Below are 24,388 nucleotides of genomic sequence, written 5' to 3'. Positions count from 1 at the left end.
AGTATTTCCAGCATTTTCTGTTTTAATTTCAGATTTCCATCATCCTGCAATATTTTGATTCAGCATCCTTTCTCTTATTGATTTGATCTATTTTTCATTGCACTAATTGCTTTGTTTCAAGCATTTTTTTTCAAATTGTCAAGCTTGATTCCATTTTTCACTTGAGGATCAATAAATTATGACTGTTCTTGTTTTGGATTTAATTGACTTGATTTCTTTTAAAATTTTGCTGTCAGATGGAACATGAAGATGAGCCGAAACTTAGGCAAGAGGTAGTGTACAGACCACTGTGGATTGGTTTTTACTGTAGTTTATGTGAAACATTTTCATACCTGTTTTTAAAATATTTCTCAAGTTAGAAGGTTTCTATTTATTTTTAAATGGAGATTAATTCATCAAACTAAATATAGATGTAACATCAGTTAGATCCAACTCATATCCTTCAAGATTTATCACCTACAAAATCCAAGTTTTTACTGCTATTGAAATATTGAATTATAACAAAACTGGAAATTCATGATGTTTCAGAGATTATAAGACTGAATGGTCTTTCTCATTATCTCACAGGAAAGTGGGTGATAATTTTCTGAATCATAGTTTCTTCATTGTTGTCAGTACACTACTTACTAACATACATTTCATAGGTGACTACGGTGCTGTCAAAATGCTACGGAGGCTTCACTCTTTGAAAGAAGCACTGATTCTTAACCATTTGATGAAATTGTTTGATCACTGAATACATTACATTGCAGTGTAGCACTCCATGCTTTTTACTTGCTTGCTGTGCACAAAGTCCCTTGCCATTGCTTTCTTTTGTGTTTTGATAATTTTCCATCCTGTGGACTGTATTGATCAACATTAGAAACATAATTTCCAGTTAGATGCAATGTCACTTCCACTAGATGTAGAAATTCACTAAGCTGTGTAATAGTGATTTCTTGTTTATTGGGAGGAGGGGGGGAGGTGGAAAGTGCAAATGTAATTTGATATGATGGAAGGTTGTTTTACTGTGGGGTTTGGATCATCTTGCCTTAAATGGCTAGAATTACTGCTGAAATGCATAATATTCGACATAGGAATTGTTACTGCCTCCATCAGAGAGAAAACTGGTGACTGATGAGTTCTGAGTTAAATATAGCTTATTACTCACATTTGTACTTCATTTGCTATAGATTTAATGCAGTTACAAAAACACTGAAACTTTGAGTGCTGTACCAAGATACCATTTGGCACTCGTTAATATACAAGCATGATAACAAGGAGATTGATGATAACCTATCTAGTTTATCATGAAAATGACATGAATTGGAATGCATACAAAGTAAATCTGGGAAAAGCACCTTTTGACATATTTAGGGAGGATGAGGCTAGAAAATATTTGAAATCAGATCACCTACATTTAAACTGAACTGCTTTTTATAATTGAATGAAAAATTCACTACAGGAAAATAAGCAAAAACTGAACATCAGTCAAGTCACCTTCTTACAGCCGTAAAGTGACAGAACAGTCGTGTTCCAATACCTCACTTATTTGTCTGAAATTCCTGTCTCTGCTATTTTAGTAGAGATGTTAATTCATTTATGTTAAACGGTTAATACCTTTACTAAAGTAGTTGAGAGAGAAATTTCAGACAAATACGTTAAGCATTTGTAGTCTAGTTTCCCACAGTGTCATTTCAGGACCTAAGGATAAATGGAAACATCTTTTTCCTTCTGGTTTAAACATCGCTGATGAACAATGTGTTACTTCTAATGCAACATTCTCTCTCTTTTTCAATTGTGCCAAAGTTCCTGGACAAATCAGAAGATGTACTATTGAAGCATCAGGCCAATATCAATGAACTAAAACGGACTTTACAAGAATCTACTAGTATTAAGATAGGTCATGGTGACCGGGAAAAGAAATTAACTACTTCTCCATCTTCATCGAAGCCTAAAGTCGAAGAGCAGGAGGAGACTGAGAAGCTCAAAGAGGTGGGTTTTGTTTATAAACACATTGTTGAAGTTGTAGGTGTTATAGATCTGCCGACTTGGTTTTGGCTTTTGGTTATTCGTTTGTTTGTTAGTTTGTTGGTGGTGGCTATTTTTCTTGTTGTAGTTATGGTATAACTAGGATGGGTATTATTTTAAATTGGATTGTACCACAGCCAATTGTATGCATCTTACACTGAGGAAGATTTCGAACTTATGCTTGGTACGAAGTAAAATGAGAGGAAGTTGCAACAGAGGCCATACAGAGTGATCAACAGTCAGATTATTGAACATTCTCGGGAGACCCAGTCTCACATAAAGTGTCATTTTAAAGCATTTTCTGGATACAATTTTTTGATGCACTGATGTTCTGTTGCCCTAAATAAAGAATAGTGGACCACATAAATTATGTAAAATTTTCCAAATCTCTTGTGAAAGATCCATAGCAGGGCAGAACTTCCTTACTAGTCTTTCATTGGGCATGAATTTAGATTTGAGGTTAAGATCAGATCAGCCATGATCTTATTGAATGGCAGAGCAGGCTCGAGGGGCCGATTGGCCTACTCCTGCTCCTATTTCTTATGTTCTTATGTTCCTCTACAGTAACATCACAATACCGTTCTGTCATGGTATTTTAACAGTATTTCAGCATTTGCTTCAGCAGTGCCTAAAATATTTTTCACCACAGCACACCTTTGTAGTACATTACAGCTAGGCACAATGTTTTGTTTAAATAGATTGTGCCATCTACTGTTAACCCAAGATGATTGCAGCTTTTGATGACATACAGGTGTCAATGTTATTGTTTTGATATTTTGTACATACTTAACATTTGACCAGGAGGATAACAGTTGTACTAAATCAACAAAAGTACAGTACATTATTCATTGTCATCTATGTAATGTAGGTAAGTCAAGTAAGCCAATGGTGGAGGTCACTTCAAAAGATTGCCATTGTGCACTACTCAATGCCCCTTCCTACACCATGTGCATGTGCCCCACATGATATATCTTCAGTTCTTTTTCTGCTAACAGTACTCAACTGTTTCATTCACGTTGCTCCAGTGAATGACGGGGCTATTTTTCTCTCGCTGTAATAATATTTTGTACAGGCTGTAGCCTGTGCCAGCGTTTGGCATGGATCATAAACAGGTCAATTGTCCCTCATCAATTTAAAGGGGGCCGATTCTAACTTTTGTCGCCTCATATTAATGGGACGGTAACAGCCACAAAATGGGGTTGGTAGCCGTACTGCCCCGTTAACACCAATTATGGAACAAGTGCCACTTTGAAAGGGGCCTTCTGCTGGCCAACATGCCTGCCTGTTTTAGGTGGTAGGTCCATTTCAATATGCAAATCGGGGTCCCAGGACCCCAATTGCCATTTCAGGTTGGAACTGCTCAGAGCAACGCCGTGCACATTCCAGTCATTTCCATGAGCAATAGAGCCGAAAAGGCCCAGTCAAGGTAAGTTTGATATTTTTTGTAAAGCCTGGAGGAGCAGGAGTCTCGGGATTTTTTCCCGCCACCTCACACACTTAACCTTGATGGCAGCCAAGGCGGCCCGATATTGGCTACACCATGAGACCCATTTGGCATCCCGCAGTTCGCCATAGATGAGGCTGGCACCTCGCAATCCTGGCCGTGTCTTTGCCTTTGGTGTGGGCAACCGGCCAGACTGCTTCACCAGTTAGCAGCTCAAAAGTTAGAATCGACTCCAAGAGATGAAGCTTTGGGAGAATTGCCTCTGATAGTTAGCAAGTAACAAATGAAGAAAAGTAGGTTACTAACTTGTTATATTCCTTGCCCTTTAAATGGAGTTATGCTGTACATACCAACTTTCCCTACATCTCCTCCTATTTTGATGTTGATTTTAGTCAGAATGGGTTCTTGTATTTGGATTTTCTGTGTTTTTAGTGCTTGTGACTTGTTTTTTTAAAAGAAAAGCTTAAGGTACCCAGCCTCCTTAGTCAAAAAAAAATTAAGATAGACCGCTGTAGGCTTCTTTATACATGAGATAAGAAATTATGAGGTGAAAAGGAGTCTCCATTGTCCATTTATGATTTATCCATGGTGTCTGGAGAGTAAGTGAATTTGAAGAATAAACATACAACTCCTACCATGTTCTATCTTTGTTTAACTTATTATGTTTATCACATATGCATTCATAGATTTGGACAGTGTGAGATACAGCTTACCAAATATTGTGTGGTTACAGTAGTTAAAGGTCTGGTATTGGTAAAGGTGATGTGACAGTCACTGGTCCATTGCATGATTCTAGTTAATCATGTAGATCCAAGAAAATACTTTAACTCATGACTTGCGATATAAGTAGAGCAAGTGTCAGTGAAAGATGTTTTAAAGAACTATTGCACTTGTAACACTCTCCAAATGAGCATCAGGGGTAAGGTTATCAGGTTTGACCTTTCTTTATTGTACATATTATTGTACATTGTCCTTATGTTGCACCATTAGAGTATTGTATAAACTGCAACTTGCTAATAGATATTTTGTATGTTTGTAACTGGTACAAATTCAGCAATGTTGATGGTTAAACACAAAAGAAAAAAGCACAAGCAGCATGTGTTTGTATATTTGTTTATAATGTGTCTTTTCTTTCAAGATATCCTTTCCTTCTTTGGAGTCATTCAGTTGAGTTGAACAATGAGGCTTCATTTTCCCTTTCGTTTTCTTCCTGTAATGACTTTGTTACTTTGTTATTTAAATGCCACAGCTTGCTAAAGGCCAAAACCAAACATTAACACTAACATAATTATATTGCATTTGTGGTTCTGGCTTCCAGAAGCAGCTGAGAGATCAGAGCAGTATGTATGAGAATCTTACAATTTTATGTTTAGTAATTTATTACTTATGTTAACAAATTCTACAGAGTAAAATATATGTGAGTCAGTTTTCTAGTTTTTTTGGGAGGGTATCAGGACAGAATTATATTCCTGTACCAACTACAGTTCAGTCATCTTTAACCTCATGAGAAACTATGCTATTCTGTATGTTGCACACAGTTAAATTGAATGTTAAAAGAAAATAGGGCACTTCAGTATTGTTAAAATAATGCTATAATCTGTCAACTGGTTAGAAAGATTTAATCACAAGTTTTCCTCACCAAAAAATGCTTTTAAGTATGGTGAGAAATGAAATGCTAAAGCATTAGCTGTGCTGTACTTCAATCAATAAATGCAATCTAATAGTTGTAGATGAAGCTGCATTGGAATTTATTGAATATGGAAAATATTTCAGAAGCGAGTTACGCCTCATAACCAACAAGTGGCAAGTTTTATGTGAGCTCTGCAGGTCAAGTTCATAGAATCATACTTGTGTTCATCACTTGTATTGAGCTTTAAGTAGTTCATTTTTTAAAAATTTGAAATTCAGCTCTCCCCTCTACCCATATTTAATAGTTTGAGGTAAATGGACATAAATCACTTCAGTGAGCCAGTGCAAAACCATTCAGGAGGAGGCCATTCGCTCCATTGAGCATGTGCCGGCTCTTTGAAAGAGCTATCCAATTAGTCCCATTCCCCTGCTCTTTCCCCGTAGCCCTGTAAATGTCTTCTCCAGTATTTATCTAACTCCCTTTTGAAAGTTACTATTGAATCTGCTTCCACCACCCTTTCAGGCAGTGCATTACAGATCATTACAACTCGCTGTGTTTTAAAAAAAAATGTTTCCTCATGTCATCTCTGGCTCATTTGCTGATCATCTAATTCTGTGTCCTCTGGTTACCGACCCTTCTGCCACTAGAAACAGCTTCTCCTTATTTACTCTATCAAAACCGTTCATGGTTTTGAACATCACTATCAAATCTGCCTTAACCTTCTCTGTTCTAAGGAGAACAACCCCAGCTTCTCCAGTCTCTCCACATAACTGAAGTCCCTCATCCCTGGTACCATTCGAGTAAATCTCTTCTGCACCCTCACCAAGGCCTTGGCATCCATCCTAAAGTGTGGTGCCCAGAATTGAACTCAGTACTCCAGCTGAAGCCTAACCAGTGTTTTACAATGAGTTCCCTCAATAATTATTTTCAGTATTCAATGGTACTTATTTACTGTTCTCTGTGTGCTGGCTCTGTATTTAAAAACATATAGTTATTGATTGTGATAAACTTTTGTGAGAATTTTTGAGGTGTAGCTTACTGTTGTAGACGGCAGATGGCTGCTCTGAAAATTGTGTAATTTGGAAGTGGTAATGAAGCTGGATATAAGACTCTTTCAGCGTTGCTTTTCGTGCCATACTGTGCAGAACTGTTGTGCAGCTGGAAACTTGTCTGGTTTCAAGGAGATCTGTGAGGTTCAGTGCAGGGTTGAGTTAGAATGTTCAGGGGAGCTATTTTTAGGAATGTGTTTGTGGTTGCTGTGGTACTTGTTGAGGAATGATGGCTCTGCTGGGAACTACAAACAGTTTGAGGAGCAGCCAGGTGTTAATTAAACTTGTGTTCATCACTTGTATTGAGCTTTAAGTAGTTCATTTTTTTAGATTTGAAATTCTACTCTCCCCTCTACCCACAAAGATATTTAATAGTTTGAGGAAAATGGACGTAAATCACTTCAATGAGCTGGTACAAAACCATTCAAACTTTCAAGAAATAAGAAAATTTGTTTTCTTACGAACATAACAGATTATAAGTTGAATTAAACACTACGGTGCACAAGTTATAAAAGCAGCCACTAGACAGAAGAAATTGTACTAATTAGCTCTGCATCTTATAAATTCCAGCATCGATAAAATGATTGTATATTGTGCTTTTTAACTAAATACAGTATTTCGCATCATGCAAGCATGAATTATCAACTTTGATATTCTTTATCTTAAAAACCTGACTAGTCTACAAAGTATCTTTACCACTAAAAATATAAAGTACAAGCAAGAGGCTAACACATTTGTTATTTGTTTGTTATGCAATATGTTCTGGTATATCAGCTAATTAACCTTTCTAATAGCCTGCGAGGGCTGAAGAGGAGGTGAAGGAAGAACCTGCTTCTCAAGTGGGTGCCATTGCCTTATCTCTGGAAGCTTCAGCAAAGAAAAGTCTTGCATCTTCCCCTGAGGTTGACCTTTTCAGTTATATGTTTGATAACATTGAATTGTAGCTTAAATAAGTACAAATTAACTGACTATGATTGGTTTTATATGGCAGAACTAACATCAGTATGATCAAATTATTTTTTAAAACCAGTTTGCTAATATTTTCTAAAATAAATGTTTATCAAGGGCGAATGCAAAACAGATAGTTAAGCATAAATATTTAAATATAGACTAGTGTAAGAAATGTTTTCTATTGTAATGTTTATTTAGTTAATCACTAAGAATTATTGTATGTTAAAGGACTATAAACCATATTACTTTGTGTCCACATTTTAACTATAGCTTTTGATATAGTCACTAAAATGTATGTTGAAAGAGTTTTAGTTTCATCTAGTTATAACAATTATGCTGGAGTATAAAACAATCTAGATAAGTGAAATGCATGTCTACTGCTATATGCTTGTTCATGGAATACTGTGATGTTGACAAGTTTCTATATTTGAAATGTAGGGCTCTGAGGAATGGGTTATAATAGAAAGACAAGCTTCTAGGCTAGAAGAACTAGTTGTAGTTGAAATGAAAAGTGACAGAAATGAATCCCAAGAAGATGAAACAGTTGAGGCTATATCACTTGTTTGTGACAAAAAGCAAATTGTATTAGAACTATCTTCTCCTGAAATGGAGCTTATAAAAGAAGCGTTTCACCAAGATGAATCATGTGAAGAAAAATCTCTAGTGACTGAAGAAATTTGTGTTGTATCAGATGTTCAAAAAGAAGAAACTTCTGAAACTACTGGTTCAGAGGAAAAGACTCTGACAATAGCTCCTCCATTGAATAGCACAAAGCTGCTGAAGTCAGATGAACAAAATATCCCCGAGAAAGAAACACACATACCTGAACCTGAAGAAATCATATCTAAGAAGCTTTTGGATCAAGAGCTTGTAATCTCTGAAAAAAAACAATTTGCTGATGAATCTGTTCACATCACTGAATTTTCGTCAGAACAAGTTTCAATAAACACTGGAAAAGAACTACCTAAATCTGAAGAAGATTTGGACTCTTCAAAACCAGATTCCCAAGCATCTGAAGATGCAGAGTCTATGTTGCCTTTGCAAGTGACCAGCAGGGAGGAATCCAAGCTCAATGATGAAACAAAGTCCAAGGAGCATAAAAATGAATCCAAACCAGTTTACCCACAGGACGATGGCAAAGAATCCAAACCAGGTTCTCAAGTAGCTGACCAGAAGAAAGGTCCAAGCTCTCGGGTAGACAGGCAAGAAGAAATAAAGACAGATTGCCAAACATCTGACCAAGAGAAGGAAGAAGAAATCAAGACAACTTTCCAAATCGATGACCAAGAGTTTATGCCAATTCTGTTTGCGATTGATAAAGGTAAATCACATTCAGGTGAAGAGCATGAATCTAAGCTAAATTACTCTGAGAAAGAGCATGACACAAAAGTGGCTGGCCAAGAGGAGTTTAAGTCCATTTATGAAGAGGAGGTAAAGTGTGAATCTAAACCCATTTTACCAGTGGTTGAAAAGGAACCACAGACAATACTTACTGATAAAGTTGAGTGTAAAGCTGTTTCCCAATTGGATGTTATTGAAACTTACAAAGCTGCAGACCAGTCAAAGCCTTGTGCCTCTCGAGAGGATGTCGGAGAGTCACAGCCATGTTCTGCAAGATGGGATAAAAAAGAGTCCAAGACATCCTCAGATAAAGAGTCTGAAGCATGCTCCCTAGTAATTGATGGAGAAGACTCAAAGCCATGTTCCACAGGAGAGGGTGAAACATCAAGGCCAGAAGAGGACAGGAAAGAGTCCAAACCATGCACAACAGAAGTAGATGGAAAAGAAACAAAGCCATTTATGCCAGAGGAGAATGGAAACGAATCAAAGCCATGTACACCAGAAGAGGATGGTAAAGATTTGAAAGTATGTACACCAGAAAAGGATGGAACAAAATCAAAGCCATGTACACCAGAAGAGGATGGAAAAGAATCAAAGCCATGTACACCAGAAGAGGATGGAAAAGAATCAAAGCCATGTACACCAGAAGAGGATGGAAAAGAATCAAAGCCATGTACACCAGAAGAGGATGGAAAAGAATCAAAGCCATGTACACCAGAAGAGGATGGAAAAGAATCAAAGCCATGTACACCAGAAGAGGATGGAAAAGAATCAAAGCCATGTACACCAGAAGAGGATGGAAAAGAATCAAAGCCATGTACACCAGAAGAGGATGGAAAAGAATCAAATCCATGTACACCAGAAGAGGATGGAAAAGAATCAAAGCCATGTATACCAAATGAGGATAAAGAATCAAAGCCATGTACGCCAGAAGAGCATGAAGAAGAATCAAAGCCATGTAAACCAGATGAGAATGGAGAAGAATCCAAGCCATGCACACCAGAAGAGGATGGAGAAGAATCCAAGCCATGCACACCAGAAGAGGATGGAAAAGAATCCAAGCCATGCACACCAGAAGAGGATGGAAAAGAATCCAAGCCATGTACACCAGAAGAGGATGGAAAAGAATCCAAGCCATGTACACCAGAAGAGGATGGAAAAGAATCCAAGCCATGTACACCAGAAGAGGATGGAAAAGAATCCAAGCCATGTACACCAGACGAGGATGGAAAAGAATCCAAGCCATGTACAACAGAAGAGGATGGAAAAGAATCCAAGCCATGTACAACAGAAGAGGATGGAGGAAAGTCTATATCCTTTTTACCAAAGGATGATAAACTGCTTAAGCTCGTTCTCCAGAGTGATGACAATGATTCTGCTAAATCTATATCTCAAGCAAATGAAAGGAATGAATCTAAAGATTATTTCCCAGTGACACTGAAAAATGAATCCAAAACACATTTTTCTTCAGATATGTCATCAGTCTGTAACTATTCAATATCTAAGAACTTGCCAGAACATGACCACTTTAATTCCAATGAACAGTCATCGGATACAAACCAAGATCCATCTGATCATTTGTTTCCTGTGAATGACAAAATAGATTCCAGGTCAGAATCTCAAATGGAATATTCTGAGGGAAAATCATCTGAACCAGATTCACCCGATCTTCAGTTTTCAGACCAGGATATAGTTCTTAAAGCAGAATTTTCCACTGTCGAAGGGTTGTCTAAATTACAACCATCAGCAATGGTTATGCTTTCATCAAAATCTGGAGATGAAGAGCCTAAATCCATTAAACTGACAGAACTTGAGTACATAAGGATCATAAAAGTATTACCTGAAGAGGTGCCAAAAATAGATACTTTAAAGCCCTCTTTTAAACCTGGAAAAGAGAGCTCAACAGTTAAACGTGGCAGAGAACCATCAGAGGAGGTGACAGAAATTTACTCTTCAACCAAGCGTAAAGAGAGATATGCAGAAGTATATGATATGGGGTCAGCTACCCTGAAGGATAAAATATCATATTTTGAATTGAAATTGGGAGAAAATACTCAATCAAAAAAGCCCGTTAAAGTGTTGGAACATGCTGCACAGATTTCTGAAGTTGGATCACCGGACTCAGGCTGTGAAGTGGAATTGTCCGAAGTAGTGGTAACTGTTCATGTGAATTGTCAGAAGGAAACATTGTTCCAGCATGTTTTGTCAAATGGCATTTTACATCATACAAGTTTACATAGCTTGAAACAAGCTTATTTCTAAATTGCTATTTTATGTTTTACTCATGTGTATTGCTAAATGCAGAGCATTGTATTCAATCCGTTAATTTGCTTCCTTTTTTATTTAGACCATTTGGAGTTTTGCAACTGCAAATGTCAATCGATCCAGCCAAATTGACCTTTGGCAGCAATTAGAACAGTCTGTCCATGCAACTGTTGAAGCGCCCCCCTAAAAAAAATGCCAATGCTTTTCTCACATTGCTAGAAAGTTGCATTTTGATGCTCTGAAAAAGAATAGGCTGTGAAATCCCCTTGCTTAGTTTATTTTCTTTCTATTCAGTGTTCTGCTCCTTCCTTTTTAAGCATACTAATGCCTGTCAAAACAATTATTTGTGGCTGATTTCGTGCTATTGCTGCGGTGCTAGCTCCCAAACTGTTTGCTGGTGTGCCATTTAACAGTGAAGACTATGCTTTCTGAATTCTCCCATTCAGCTTTTGACTAATGCTTTTGTCTGTTTAGACTAAACCTGCTGCTCATGAATGTGCCTTGGAAGACAGGGAAGTAAAACCTTCACAGGAATCTTCAAAATCTCCGGGGAAATCACCAGTAAAAGGGGAGACGTTAGAAGATACTGTTACTTCTGTAAATATCTCACAGGTGTTTAACTCTTGCTGAACCTCACGGTTTATATATGATTTAAAAGTTCATTCATTCACACATATGAATGAAGTATTTTCGCATCTTGCGACTGGCGTTGCAAGCTTTCCTTGTGTTTTCTGCTAATTGCCTGTTTAATTTATTCAGAATTTGAGGATGCTCTATTGTAATCAAATGTACCTACCTAATCACAATTGCCACTAAGGTTTTGACAATCATGCCATCCATCTATCTCAAAAAGCAAGAATAATATGCTGTTATTTTATGAACATCTTTTCATTTTACAGGAGGCGTTATCACCACAAGAAATACATAATGAAGAATCTGGCAAATCCCAGGTTGCTGATTTTAATTAATTAACAACTTGTTTAGATCTTAATTCATCTGATTCTTTATGTTACCCATGTGTCACTTCAACTGTTTGTCCACGATCATGTTTTGGATTATTTTTGACCATCTTTCAAATTCCTCCAGTTGAATACTTACTTTTTTCATTGATCTATAACCATTCACATTCCAACCTGTTACTTTTCAATCCTTATTGTCTTGATCTTCACCATTCTTTCTTGCTCAGAGCACTGAAGCAAAGCAGGAATCACAAAGGAGGTCTGTGGTAGCCAAACAAGAATCTGAAGAAGTCATGGAGCAGATGCAAGAGCTTGTGACCCAGACGTTGGTGACAAAAGAGATAGGCATGGAGGTTGAACACAAACACTCAAACATCCTGACAACCTCCTCAGGACAAATTGAAGCTGAGAAAAAATTTACAGTACCAGGTGAAGTTGAAGAAATTGATGGAGTATTGGAAGTGAAGAAGCTGTCAACGCAAGCTAAGATGGTTAACCAAGAAAGAATAGACAGTGCTACCTCTGAAGCTAATTTCAATACTTTGCCTGCCAAAAGTACTGAAATACAGCCTGCTCAAGAGGATGGGGAGGATCAACACAAAAGCATTGACCACGAACCTGAAGACTCTCAAGATAAACCTCAACATGAGGTAACATAATACCCTTTAGGAAACAGAATGCATGTCCCCACCTTCTCCGTTTCACTTTTCAGTGTGTGTAAAACTGTAACCATTTCACCCAATTGCTTGCTTTCCCAAGGTCAACCACAATAGATCAGATTTACTAAAGCATATTAAGTTAGAAAACCATGCATTTCTGTAAATTAAAAACAAATTGCTGGAAGTACAATTTAGCCAGCATAAAGAAAAAGGACAGGTTAACGTTTTGGGTGTAAGCCCATCACCATTCACCTGAAATGTTGTAACCTGTCTTTTCTCTTTACAGATGCTGACTGACCTGTTGTGCATTTTGAACATTTTTTATATCTCAGATTTTCAGTTTTTAAAAAACTTTTATATTTGTAAATGAATGCTTTAGTCTAACCTGTAATCTTCAGTGACTGCATTGTAAAGGCATGTTTATTTCTTCTAACTATATAATATTACACTAACTGTATGGTCTGTATTGAAGCACGTGCTTGTTAACAGGAATGTTTTTATTAAAGGAACTAAATGACATTTGTTCAGGTACTAATCCATTCTCACCCATTCTGTAATGTTTGCACATCAGAAACATTGAATAAAAGCAACATTTTGCTTACAACAGTGGTATTTCTATTAAAGGAGATGTATACTTCAATTTGGATCGAAAGAATGTTTACTTTTAGCATTTTCCAGGAGCTTGGATCCATTTTCTCAGCAATTGTGATCATTTTTTTAAAAATTAAAATTACACATTAGTGTTCTGCTTTTATTAAATATATTCTGGGACAGCCTTACTATTTGGAGATCCAATCCAGAATGACACTCTTGGCACTGCTAAGGGGCCAGCTGGCCAACAATAGATTTTTTTTTTTAAGAACTAATTTCAGTTTGAAATATTGAACCCAGATTGTTCAGGTTGGTCAGGACATAATATATAACTCCTTTAAGAGGCTACTTACTGTTGTATTATTTGTTGCTATGTGAGTCTACTGTGGTATGTATTTACTGTGCATGAACTAGGATTGTTGTCTCGTACCTTTTTTCCCTGATTGTGCGGTAAACTTACTCAATATTATTGTTCCCTGAATCCAATCCCGTTTTAAACATTGTCTTTCATTGAATTTGGCCCTGAAATTATGCCAAGGGATACTAGGATATAAATGCTTGTTGCTTCATTTCAATTTCCTTTCTTTCCAAATTCAGCATATCGAACAAGTGGGTTAATAGCTCCACAAAAAGGCGAGGGAGGAATTGTGCATTTGGCACTGATATCACAGCTTAATTTCAGGGCCTTTGTATTTACCTCTGCTTAAAATTAAATGAAGAAGTAATTTCATGGGCAGAATTTAAAGAAACAACTGTTATATAATTAACAAGTTATAATGGAGACATTTGTTTAATGTAGAAGATGATTTGAGAGGTTGAATACACCTCAACTTTGTTTCAGGCCTGACAGAAGTAAGTTACATAGAAATGTTTTTTCATATGCTGATGCAGAGTGGGTAAAACAAGTCTAAAGAATAATAGACAATGACATTAAAAAACATGGGCATTCTTCTTATTTTACAGGGTATTATGAAAACAAAAACTGGACTGGCAAGTGAGGTATCCACTATAAAGACGGAAACTTCCTCCAAAGAAACAGCTTTACCATTTGAGATGAAAACAACCGCCAAAACCACCCAGGTATTCAGGGTTTTTCTGCTGCTTCTTAATAGAGGCCAGACAGTAGTCAGTGTAGGGGTGGAGGTAAGCCCTGAGGGAAGTGCGAAACAGTTTTGTGGGTTGGAGAATTAAATCAGTAGTTCGATTTGATATCCACGCCGGAATATTTAACTTCGGCAGGAGCGTAAAACGGGTGATAGCGGATCAGCCGCCCATTATACACTCCGTCCGATTTTCCTTTCCGTTGAAGTCAACATAACTGCAGTTAAGCCAGATGTGTTCACACCACAGCCTATAGGCCAAAGGCAGCCGTGAGCTCTGGCATTCCATCCCACAAAACCTAGGATACTCTGTTCTATTTGCCACTTACATTTCTTTAATTGCTAGTTTGTCCTGTTTGATTTTCCTGGGTTTGGAGGTTTAATAAGAGATGTTCCTAATGTTGTCACATTGATGGATATATCCTCAATCAGAAAACTTATATCTGTTAGTATGTGCAGTTTAAGACACTTGCAAATTAATGATATTAATTTAAATTCTATGGGTGAAATTCGTCTTGGAGCTACCGCAAAACAGGCGTTATAGAATCGGCCGCCTGTTATATGTCTCACCCGATATTCGGTTCCCTTGCCTTCACAGGGCAGGGAGTATAACAGGCGGCAGATGCGATCCCACCCGTTTTGCGCTAACTCTCGGGATGATTTTCTACCCCTGTGTGTGGCCTGCGAAGTTCCATGGTGTATGCACCATGTCAGCTCAGTGGTAGCCCACTTGCCTCTGAGTCAGAAGGTCGTGGGTTCACACCCCACTTGAGCACATAATCCAGGCTGACACTTCAGTGCCGTACTGAGGGAGCATGGCACTGGTGCAGGTGCTGTCTTTTATATCATCTCAGGTGATATAAAAGATCCCATGACGTAATTTGAAGAAGAGCAAAGGCATTCTCCCTAACCGATATTTATCACAAGAAAAGGTTATCTGGTCATTTATCTCATTTGGTCATTGCTGTTTGTGGGATCTTGCTGTACACAAATTGGCTGCCATGATTACCTACATCACAACAGTGACTGTACTTCAAAAGTAATTCATTGGCTATGAAGCACTTTGGGATGTTCTGAAAGGTGGTATTTAATTGCAAATTGTTTTTTTAAGTAGCCCACAGAGCCAAAAACCTTGAACACTCCTGAGATGTGACATTCATACCATTAATAAATAGTCAGTATAAAATCATATAAATTGCTCACAACTGGACAAGCATCTGTTCATGTTCCTTGAAAATAAATTTGTGTAAATAAATCAAAACTTTAATGGGAAATGCAGCAGCACAACAACCATATCTTTGAATACCAGGTTCTTTGTGCTGAAAACAGATCTGAAAATACATTTCCGAATTGCTCCACATAATATTTACTTTGTTAGTTTTTTTTTCCAAGCCCACATTTATTTCTGACCTGTTTATGTATCTTTCCACCTGCACCAGTACATAATAGCCCCAGTCACGAGTTATTCTGGTAAATTCAGTGATCCTACGCTCGAAGGGAGCATGGGTCGGAGAATTGGTGCTACTGTTTTGAGCACAGCTCCCCAATGGGAGCACAGAATCGGTGAATTCATTCTAAGATAACTGGAAGCTAGACATTTCAGTGCTGTAAGACCTATTTAAGGTGAATTGTGTGTTTCTGTTTTTTTGTAGGTTACCAATAGTCCAGGTCCGGGGAATGAGGCTGCAACAAGCTCTCAAACTATCGTCTCAGAAAGTGTGTCCACATCAGCTGTAGGTTGCTGAAAATTACATAAGCAATTTTCAAGATTTATTTTTTTCCTTGGGGCAAGAACAGTGCTATGTACCCTGAAGACTCCTGTAAACTGTGTATGTTTTATTTGTTTTTCAGGTTGACAGTAGCAGTGGAGCAGCCACCATAACAAGCTCTCAGTCTGTTACTTCGGAAACCATATCCACATCAACCACTACTCATATCTCCAAGGTAACACTGTTGATGGGCCATTTACACTGAGAATGTGCCCAAGGCTATGCAAATGAAAGTATTTGTTGCTAAATTTCAGACAAAGTTGGATCGATGTCAGAGATAGCCCTTTACTTTTTGGCAAGGAATATTGAATTAAAACAAAACGTTGTGATGACCTTGACTGTTCATTTTTAATCATGCTTTTTCAGCTAAGGAGGTTCACATTCCTTCCTTGAGATTACATTCCAAAATTCACGTTTCTGCTTGTGTAACCAAATATTTGAATTGTTAAAAGACCAGCAGAGGGTAACTGTGCATTGGTAGTGTTTACTCTCTATGGTAGAGTTCACGTTGGGGAGTTGGACCTTTTGATACATGCCTACCGAGAAAGCACATGAATGGCATCAAAAAAGCTGGCACAGCTCAAAGAAAGCTGACAACTCAGAAACAGCCACGAATATAGGCCTATGACGAGGACTGCTTAATGGTGACCAAATAAATTGAATTCCATTTTTATAACATGAGATTCTAAGATTTTTACCAGCGTTTCAGAGATCACATTTTGCAATTCAGCCTGTTTTCTGTGGCCTTATGATGTGAAAAACAAGTAATTTAACTGAAAGTGAATGAATTGAGCTTGTTGTAATCTAAGCTGCTGGTATAACCAATATTTCATCTTGTAGTGCAGAGAAAACAAAAGTATGATTTTTGTCGTGGTGGATTTAGAACATTTCATTGTCAGCGAAGGATACCGCACATATATCCTTAACAGCTACTTGCCTTCATGTCCGTATATATGCTGCTGTTTTACATTGATCTCTATGTCTTATCTATTCCTTACGGATCTTGAGTACAAAAGAAATTATCTTCTGAGAATTCTCTTCTCCAGAGTAAACAATCCCAGGCTCTTCAACCTCGTAGCTCAGATTCCTTAAGCTATGTATCATCAGTTGGTTGCACTTTCCTGCACTACTTTTAGTGCTGGATATCCTTACTTTAGTGCAGCAAGCAGAATTATACACAGTATTCCAGGTGTGGTTGTACCAGTGCCTTGTACAGGCTCGTCGCCTAGGATTTAGGCTCCATTCCTCTAGCTGTACATCCCAAGATCTGATTAGCGTTCTTTACTGCTGCCACACACTGTGCTGTTGATACCCATGAGTAAGCCCAAATTCCTCTCCTGTGTTCGTTTATATTCCCACAGTTTTTCTTTTCTCTTCTCTAGCCTCATTTGTCCACATTAAATGCCATTTAATGCCTCGGTATTTGATTTCCCTCATCCCTATTTTGATCCCCCCCCGCCCCCCCCAAAAATTTGGTGTTATCCGCAAATTTGGACTTGCATTTATATAAGCACCTTTTGCAACCTCAGAACATCCCAAAACGTTTCACACCAAATTAAATACTTGTAAACTGTCGTTATTCTTGCAATGTAAGGAAACACAGCAGCCAAATTGCACACAGCAAGGTTGCACAAACAGCAATTAGATATATGATCAAATCATCAGTGTTTGTTTTTGGTTTTGTTAGTTGAGGGATAAATTTTGGCCAGGGCTCCAGGCGAGCTCCCCTGCTGTTTGGAAAAGGGCCATGGGATCTTTTACATCCATCAGAGAGAGCAGATGGGACTTCAGTTTTACATCTCATCCAAAAGACAGCACCTCTGATAGTACAACACTCACTCAGTACTGTACTGGCATGTCAGTCGAGATTATGTGTCCAAGTGGGGCTGGAACCCATGACCCTCTTACTCCGAGGCAAGAGGGCTACCACTGAGCCAACGCTGACACCTTTTGTTTCTGTCCTCAGCTCCCAAATCATTTATATCCATGTAAACAGCAATGACTCCAGTCAGCACTAATCGCTGTGATACTCCACCAGTGACGCCTTTACATGTCAATGCAGCTCCATTCATAACCACCTTTTTGCTTCCTCTAGTTAGCAAATTTTCACTCCACCTCAGAAGCTTGCCTCGTTATTACATGCTTGTGTGGCAAAGTATTAAAAACCTTAGTGAAATCTAAATATATCACATCCACAGAATTTCCATTGTCAGCAAGGCTATCATTTCCTCAAAAAAAACTCTAGTACAATTTGTGAAGTATGCATCTGTTCTGTACTCTGTGTATAGTATTTATAAATAAGATCCATTTTTCTTCCATGCTTTTTCCTTCTAACAGTCCTGTACAGTCCAAATTCTTTAACTCATCTCTTATCCCCTCAAAATCCACCTTTCTAAACATGAATGTTTGGTTGTACTCGTGCTCCTTTCCAACATAAGTCTAACCTTAAACTCCGCCATATTCTGGTCACTGTTGCCAAGGTGTTCTCTGACTCTGACCCTGACCTGCTCTTTCGGTTGGCTGTCATTTAATATCTGGTCCAATCGCACTCCTGTTTGCATCGGTTTCTTAACAAATTGTTTGATGTAACAATCTATTGGTGTGTCTCAGATCATGTTTTTACTCCCATTGCACTCATTTCCTAACCTATTCCTGGTAAATGGAAGTCACTCAGAAAAACTGCAGCTGTTAACATAACATGCTTCCCTTATTTGGCTGCACATTTCTTCTCCTTCTGCCGTGATGGCCCAAAGCAGACATGAATAGTAAGTTTCCTTATCCTTGTGTCTCTTATCCCTTTCCACAGGGTTTTTATTATGAATCAGGTGTCTGTGATATCTATCATAACCTTCCTCTCTAGCAAGTACCTTCAGGTCTCCCATTTTATTCCTAAGATTCTTGGCATTCATACAAAGCTTTAAAATATCCATTGCACCCATTCTCTAAATTAATGTGGTTCCTTATTTTGTCATTCTTTTCCCCATGTTTTAAGATTTGAAATTACGAAGGGTTTTGACGGTGAATCGGAAAGGACTATTTCCTCTGATTGGGGAGTTCGGTTACGAGAGGTCATCAGTTTAAAATCAAGAGACGCGAGAGAGTTTAGGAGAAGTGAAATGCTTTGCCACAGGGAAAGTGGCAAAGACCATTGTATGTTTTAAGGGAAAAGTGGATAAACATCTGAAACAAAGGAAAATACAGAGCTATGGGGAGAGACCAAGGCAGTGGGATTAATTTTAGATTGTTCTAGCAAACAGCTGGCACAGACACGATAGGCCTATAGACCTCCTCCTGTTCTGTAAACCTCTATGTTTCTACATGGTTATATCCTGGTATTCTGCACACTTCCCTGCTCTATCAGTGTCTGCCCTTGAACGATCATCCACCAGTCCACCAGTTTGTACCATAACACCTGGCTTCTACATCTTTAAACCTCCACAGCAGACCTTCTGTATCACATGCAGTTCACCAGTTAGTTATGCAGCCACCCTTTACTACTTCCACAGTTAGGGAAGCACTTAACAATAGGGCACATTCATAGCCATCATGGAGAAGCTCATAACGGAGAAGGGGCAAATGTGATAGCTATACCTGCAAATGTGTATCACTGAATAAATGAATATATTTTTAATATAGCTTGCAATCTGACATTCTATCATTGTGCAGGAAATAAAAGGGCCAATTTTAACCCTGCCTGCCCAGCAGAAACAGGTGGTTATGTATGCAAACATGGCAGGCAGTTTGTGCACAGCAAGGTCCCACAAACAGCAAATTAGTTGAATGACCAGGTAATCTGCTTTGAAGGATTGGTAAAGGGAGGAATGTTGCCCACGACACCATGAGAACTCCCTACTCTTTGAATTGTACTGTGGATTTTTTACATCCATCTGAACCACTGGAACAGACAGATGGGGCCTCAATTTATCATCTCATCCCAAAGACGGTACCTCTGACAATGGAGCACTTCTTCAGGGCTGCACTGAAATGTCAGCCGAGGTTATGTGCTCAAGTCCTAGTGTGGGGCCTGAACCCACCAACTTCTGACTGAGGCAAGAGTGCCACCAACTGAACCAAGCTGATAGAATTTATGGTCAACATCAAAATAGTCCTTGACATAGATTTCACTGTGCTACGGTTTGAACCCCTTTGGACAATAATTAAACTTTAGCCAAGTACCAGTTGGAATGATGTGTGGCTGGAATTATGCACATTTCTCATGTTCTTTTTTGATATGGAGGTTGATGTCTGATTTGGTCTTTTTATTTTGATTAATTGGGTGTCTGACGTACATGGAAACCAAACGCCATGTTTAAGAGTCAACAAACTCAGTCGCTGAGAAATCCGCACAGGTAGTTTCCGTTTGCCCAATACAGAGAGCACTCTCTCTCCCCACAGGACACACCCCAATGACAGAAATCAAACAGAGCTACGGAACAGGCTAGCAGAGCAGATTTTCTGTTGCACTTACAATCGTTACTAACAAATGGACTTTATTATGTATTCAGTCAGTGAAAGGAGGATTCTCAGAGACGAGGATTGAGAAAAGAATCATCATCACAGGAGATGCAGATGTTGACCAAGACCAGGTACAAAACCCTTTGCATCGTCTAACATGCACAGTCATTCTGTAACATATTTTTCGCAGAAGCATGAGATGCTGAATAAAAGAAAGGAGTTCATGACTATGTATTTACTGTATTATTTTCTGAAACCAACAATGGGGGGAAACATTTATTTGGTCACTACAGGTAATGGCATTGACAATCCATTTATAGAGAAACAAAGAAGGTGTTTACTATTTTGCTAGAAGGATCAAATAGAGGAAATCTCTGAATTATATAATTTCAAGAATAGATTTATTATAGTACTACATATAACAGTATAGTTTATGATTGAGCAGTCGTGCGGACTGCGATTTAAGCACATTGACTTCCATGCCTGACTTCTCAATGTGAGTTTGCATTTTACTGTGAGTAGTAAATCATAAAACTTACCTCACAGTGATGAGTGCAATTCTTACCGCACTATTGTGTGTCAACAAAAACAACTCGCATTTATATAACGTATTTAATGTAGTAAATCGTCCCAAGACACTTCACAGGAGCCTTTTCAAACAAAATCTGACACCGAGCCACATGAGGAGATATTAGGACAAGCTTGGTCAAAGTGGTAGGTTTCAAGGAGCATCTTAAAAGAGGTAGAGAGGCGGAGAGGTGCGGGAAGGAATTCCAGAACTTAGGGCCAAGGCAGCTGAAGCATGGCCGCCAATGTTGGAGGATTAAAATCAGGGAAGTGCAAGAGGCCAGAATTGGAGAACGCAGAGATCTCGGAGGGATGTAGCACTGCAGGAGGTTACAGAGATAGGGAGAGAGGAGGCCATGGAAGGACCAGAAAACAAGGATGAGAATTTTAAAATCGACGCGTTGCCGGATCGGGAGCCAATGTAGGTCAGCGAGCACAAGGGTGATGGGTGAATGGGACTTGGTGTAAGTTAGGATACGGGCAGCACAGTTTTGGATGAGCTCAGGTTTATGGAGGGTGAAAGATGGGAGGCCGGCCAGGAGAGCATTGGAATAGTCAAGTCAAGAGGTAAACAACAGCATGGATGAGAGTTTCAGCAGCAGATGAGCTGAGGCTGGAGCGGAGATGGGCAATGTTATGGAGGTGGAAGTAGGCAGTCTTGATGATGGAGTGGATATGTGGTCGGAAGTTCATCTTGGGGTCAAATGGGAAGCCAAGGTTACAAACGGTCTGGTTCACTCACAAACAGTGGCCATGGAGAGGGATGGAGTCGGTGGCAAGGGAACAGAGTTTGTGAAGACAATGGCTTCAATCTTCCCAATATTTAGTTGGAGGAAATTTCTGCTTATCCAGTACTGGATGTCAGACAAGCAGCATGACGAATCAGAGTCAGTGGGGGACTGGGTGTAGTCAGCGTACATGTGGAACCTGACGTGTTTTGCGTAAGTTGTTATGGGTAAATTATGCAAATGTGAAATATTTGAGTCACACAGGGAGGATATGAATTTGTTGGGCTTCATGCTTAACATTAATTTTCCAGCTCTAAAGGCAATAACCCCAATTTTAACTCGGTGGCAGGCTGGGGCCAAGGTGGGTGCAAACTATCCCGACTTCGACAACATGAGACTCAGGAGATTTTAACTCCCAGGCCTCATCTGCATAGGCCCTGTCAGCCTCCTGGCCAAAACCAATGGCTAACAGCAGCTGGCCAGAGTTGGGAGCAGAATATCGGGCAACAGTAGGCCGTTGCCTGGGACTGAAGAAACGGTCTCCGGCACTCAGGTAATTTCTGGGAAGGGATTTGGGCAGCCCTCATGGTTGGCTTCCTAACATACCCTCCCGAAACCCCCTCACTGCGACTTACCTTGTTGCCGGCGATCGTTTCTTTGACGCCCGCTGGCGGCCTCCTGCGTCTGAAATTCCACTCCTGCCCATGTCAGTCGAGCAGCTGACCGTCGGCATGCGGATGTGGTCATGGAGTTAAATTCGCCCGAGTCTCCCGCTGCTGAGGTCAGAGGGGTTTGGTGCTTACCTCTCCCCCTGCTCACCTGATTTCCATGTCTGATTAATATCGAGGATAATGTGTATTTTTAAGAAGAATTTTATTAAGTATGATTATGATTATCATTCTGACAAGGTGACCTATGTACCAGATTTTATAGCACAAATAAAACATTACAAAATCAATGTGCTATTATATTTCCTTCTTCATTAACTAGCAATACACATTTTCGATGGAATCTGTACACCAAATTTATGTGCCTCACACGATTGTATTGTGTTTGCACTGTAGGCTCTGGCTCTTGCAATTAAAGAAGTGAAACAGCAGCACCCAGACATGTTAGTGACAAAAGCAGTGGTTTATAAAGAATCTGAACCTGAATCAGTGCAGAATGAAAAGGAATCAAAGGTACAGTATAGTATATGATTGTTCTATGTTATTGTTATCACCCTGATCATATACCTGTTTTTATCATTTCTTCCCTCCCATTTACCTCTTGCAAATCACTTAGTATTACATCTCTTCTTTCAGTTAACACAGTGGGTATTGCTCTTATCTACTTGTGATTCGTGCTTCCTTGCAGAAAATTGACCAAACTTAACTCAATGTGAGGCAGACAAGGTTGAGAGAAGGTAGCCCTAAAGCTTAAAAGTTTCTTGGCTAAGAGCTAAGCATTAGTTGCCTGACAGCCAATATTATGCCTTGTATTTACCGTTGGCCTCCAAAAACTGCTTCAACTCAGAATGCCATGGGTTTCATCCACCTTATTAATGAGTTACCACATGAAAAACATGCCTGTGTGGATACCTGTTGCCCATAGCTCAGTTGGAATCATGCATGTTTATCACAAGCTAAGACATACAGGAAAATTAATTACTTACATTATGAAATGTATTTATTTTTCAAAACAAAAACTTTGCACTCCATGCAAAGAAGAAGCAGGGTATGCTGGAGGAATATTTGAATCGTTATTTGGCCAAATTATGTATTTTAATGCCATATAACTCACTGGTGAGATTGCATTTAATATACTGTGTACAATTTTATTCACCATTTTTAAAAGGATGCTTTTGAGTCAGTTCAGAGAAGAGCAACAAGAATGGACCTGGTACTAGGGTCTCTACATTAAGAAGGGAGACTCTCAGACTTGAACGTGTTTTCACTGGAGTTGAGGAGGGATTGTAATTCAGGTCTTTAAAATGCTAAAAGGCATAAATAACATAGATGTAAACAGGTTATTTAACTAAAGTAAGTATGCAATCACAGAACTAGAAGTGGTTCTGAGAGGAAAATCAAGTGAAGTGAGACTAGTAAGGAAATAAATGTTTTACCTACAGTCTATTCCTCAATTTGAATTTGCTTAATCTGAACTATTTGTTAAGTGTCCAAAAAAAATCTCCTGTGCTGCTGTATTTAAAATGCTTAATTTGAACAACTGTATCATTCACATTTTTTGGCAAGCAAAAAACACCTTTAAAATAACAGGAGTACACTGCAGTGGATATGTGGTTTATACTCCCAACAAAAACAATTAATGGTGTACTAACTTTTAATATGACTCACCTGACGAAGGAGCAAAGCTCCGAAAGCTTGTGATTTCAAATAAAGCTGTTGGACTATAACCTGGTGTTGTGCGACTCCTTACATTTAACTTCTAATACAAATACTTGCTTAAAAAGAGAGTGAAAGTTATAAATAGAAATATAGGTGATCACATTCTGTAGAGAATACAATGGTTAATGTGCCGTTGGGAAAATAGATAAGTTATCCATGGGATGTAACTGGTTATCTTCTTCAGTGGTACCCTTCAGTGTCTGCTGCATTACTTTTTGAGGATTTGAGCTAAAACGATAGAGCTTTGTCTTGGAGGGTTTACTATTTTTCCTTAGTGGATTGAATAGATTTCATGACGGAGAAAATTTTGCATGGCCATGGAGGGAACAGGGTTATTCTATATCTTCATTTGTTATTTTCTCCACTGAAAAGAGTCAAGCAGTTAGTTTATGTAGAGGTAATGAATGCTTTAGAAATTCATTCCTGAAGTGAAAGTTGCAAAGACTCAAAGTAAGCATTTTAATAACTGATACTGGGCTGTTG

The 24,388-nt window shown here is 38.8% G+C and overlaps 1 protein-coding gene across 9 annotated transcripts in view; it reads left to right on the top strand.

Annotated features, from left to right (window-relative positions):
• Positions 1–24,388, top strand: part of LOC137335195 (band 4.1-like protein 1) — a 230,893-nt gene that overhangs the window by 201,776 nt on the left and 4,729 nt on the right. For 5 of the 9 annotated variants that reach the window (XM_068000402.1, XM_068000397.1, XM_068000399.1 and 2 more), the window contains exons 13-21: positions 1,789–1,974; positions 11,165–11,302; positions 11,590–11,640; positions 11,877–12,299; positions 13,863–13,979; positions 15,652–15,732; positions 15,851–15,943; positions 20,274–20,354; positions 22,583–22,699. In XM_068000402.1, the coding sequence (XP_067856503.1) occupies positions 1,789–1,974; positions 11,165–11,302; positions 11,590–11,640; positions 11,877–12,299; positions 13,863–13,979; positions 15,652–15,732; positions 15,851–15,943; positions 20,274–20,354; positions 22,583–22,699 (1,287 nt within the window). The remainder of the gene's footprint in view (positions 1–1,788; positions 1,975–11,164; positions 11,303–11,589; positions 11,641–11,876; positions 12,300–13,862; positions 13,980–15,651; positions 15,733–15,850; positions 15,944–20,273; positions 20,355–22,582; positions 22,700–24,388) is intronic. The other 4 variants (XM_068000403.1, XM_068000404.1, XM_068000405.1 and 1 more) reach the window with 4 other exon arrangements.

This window comes from Heptranchias perlo, chromosome 19, assembly GCF_035084215.1.
Source record: "Heptranchias perlo isolate sHepPer1 chromosome 19, sHepPer1.hap1, whole genome shotgun sequence".
Classification (NCBI taxonomy): Eukaryota; Metazoa; Chordata; class Chondrichthyes; order Hexanchiformes; family Hexanchidae; genus Heptranchias; species Heptranchias perlo.
The sequence above is the reverse complement of the archived record's forward strand: the minus strand, read 5'-3'. Positions and strand labels throughout refer to the sequence as shown.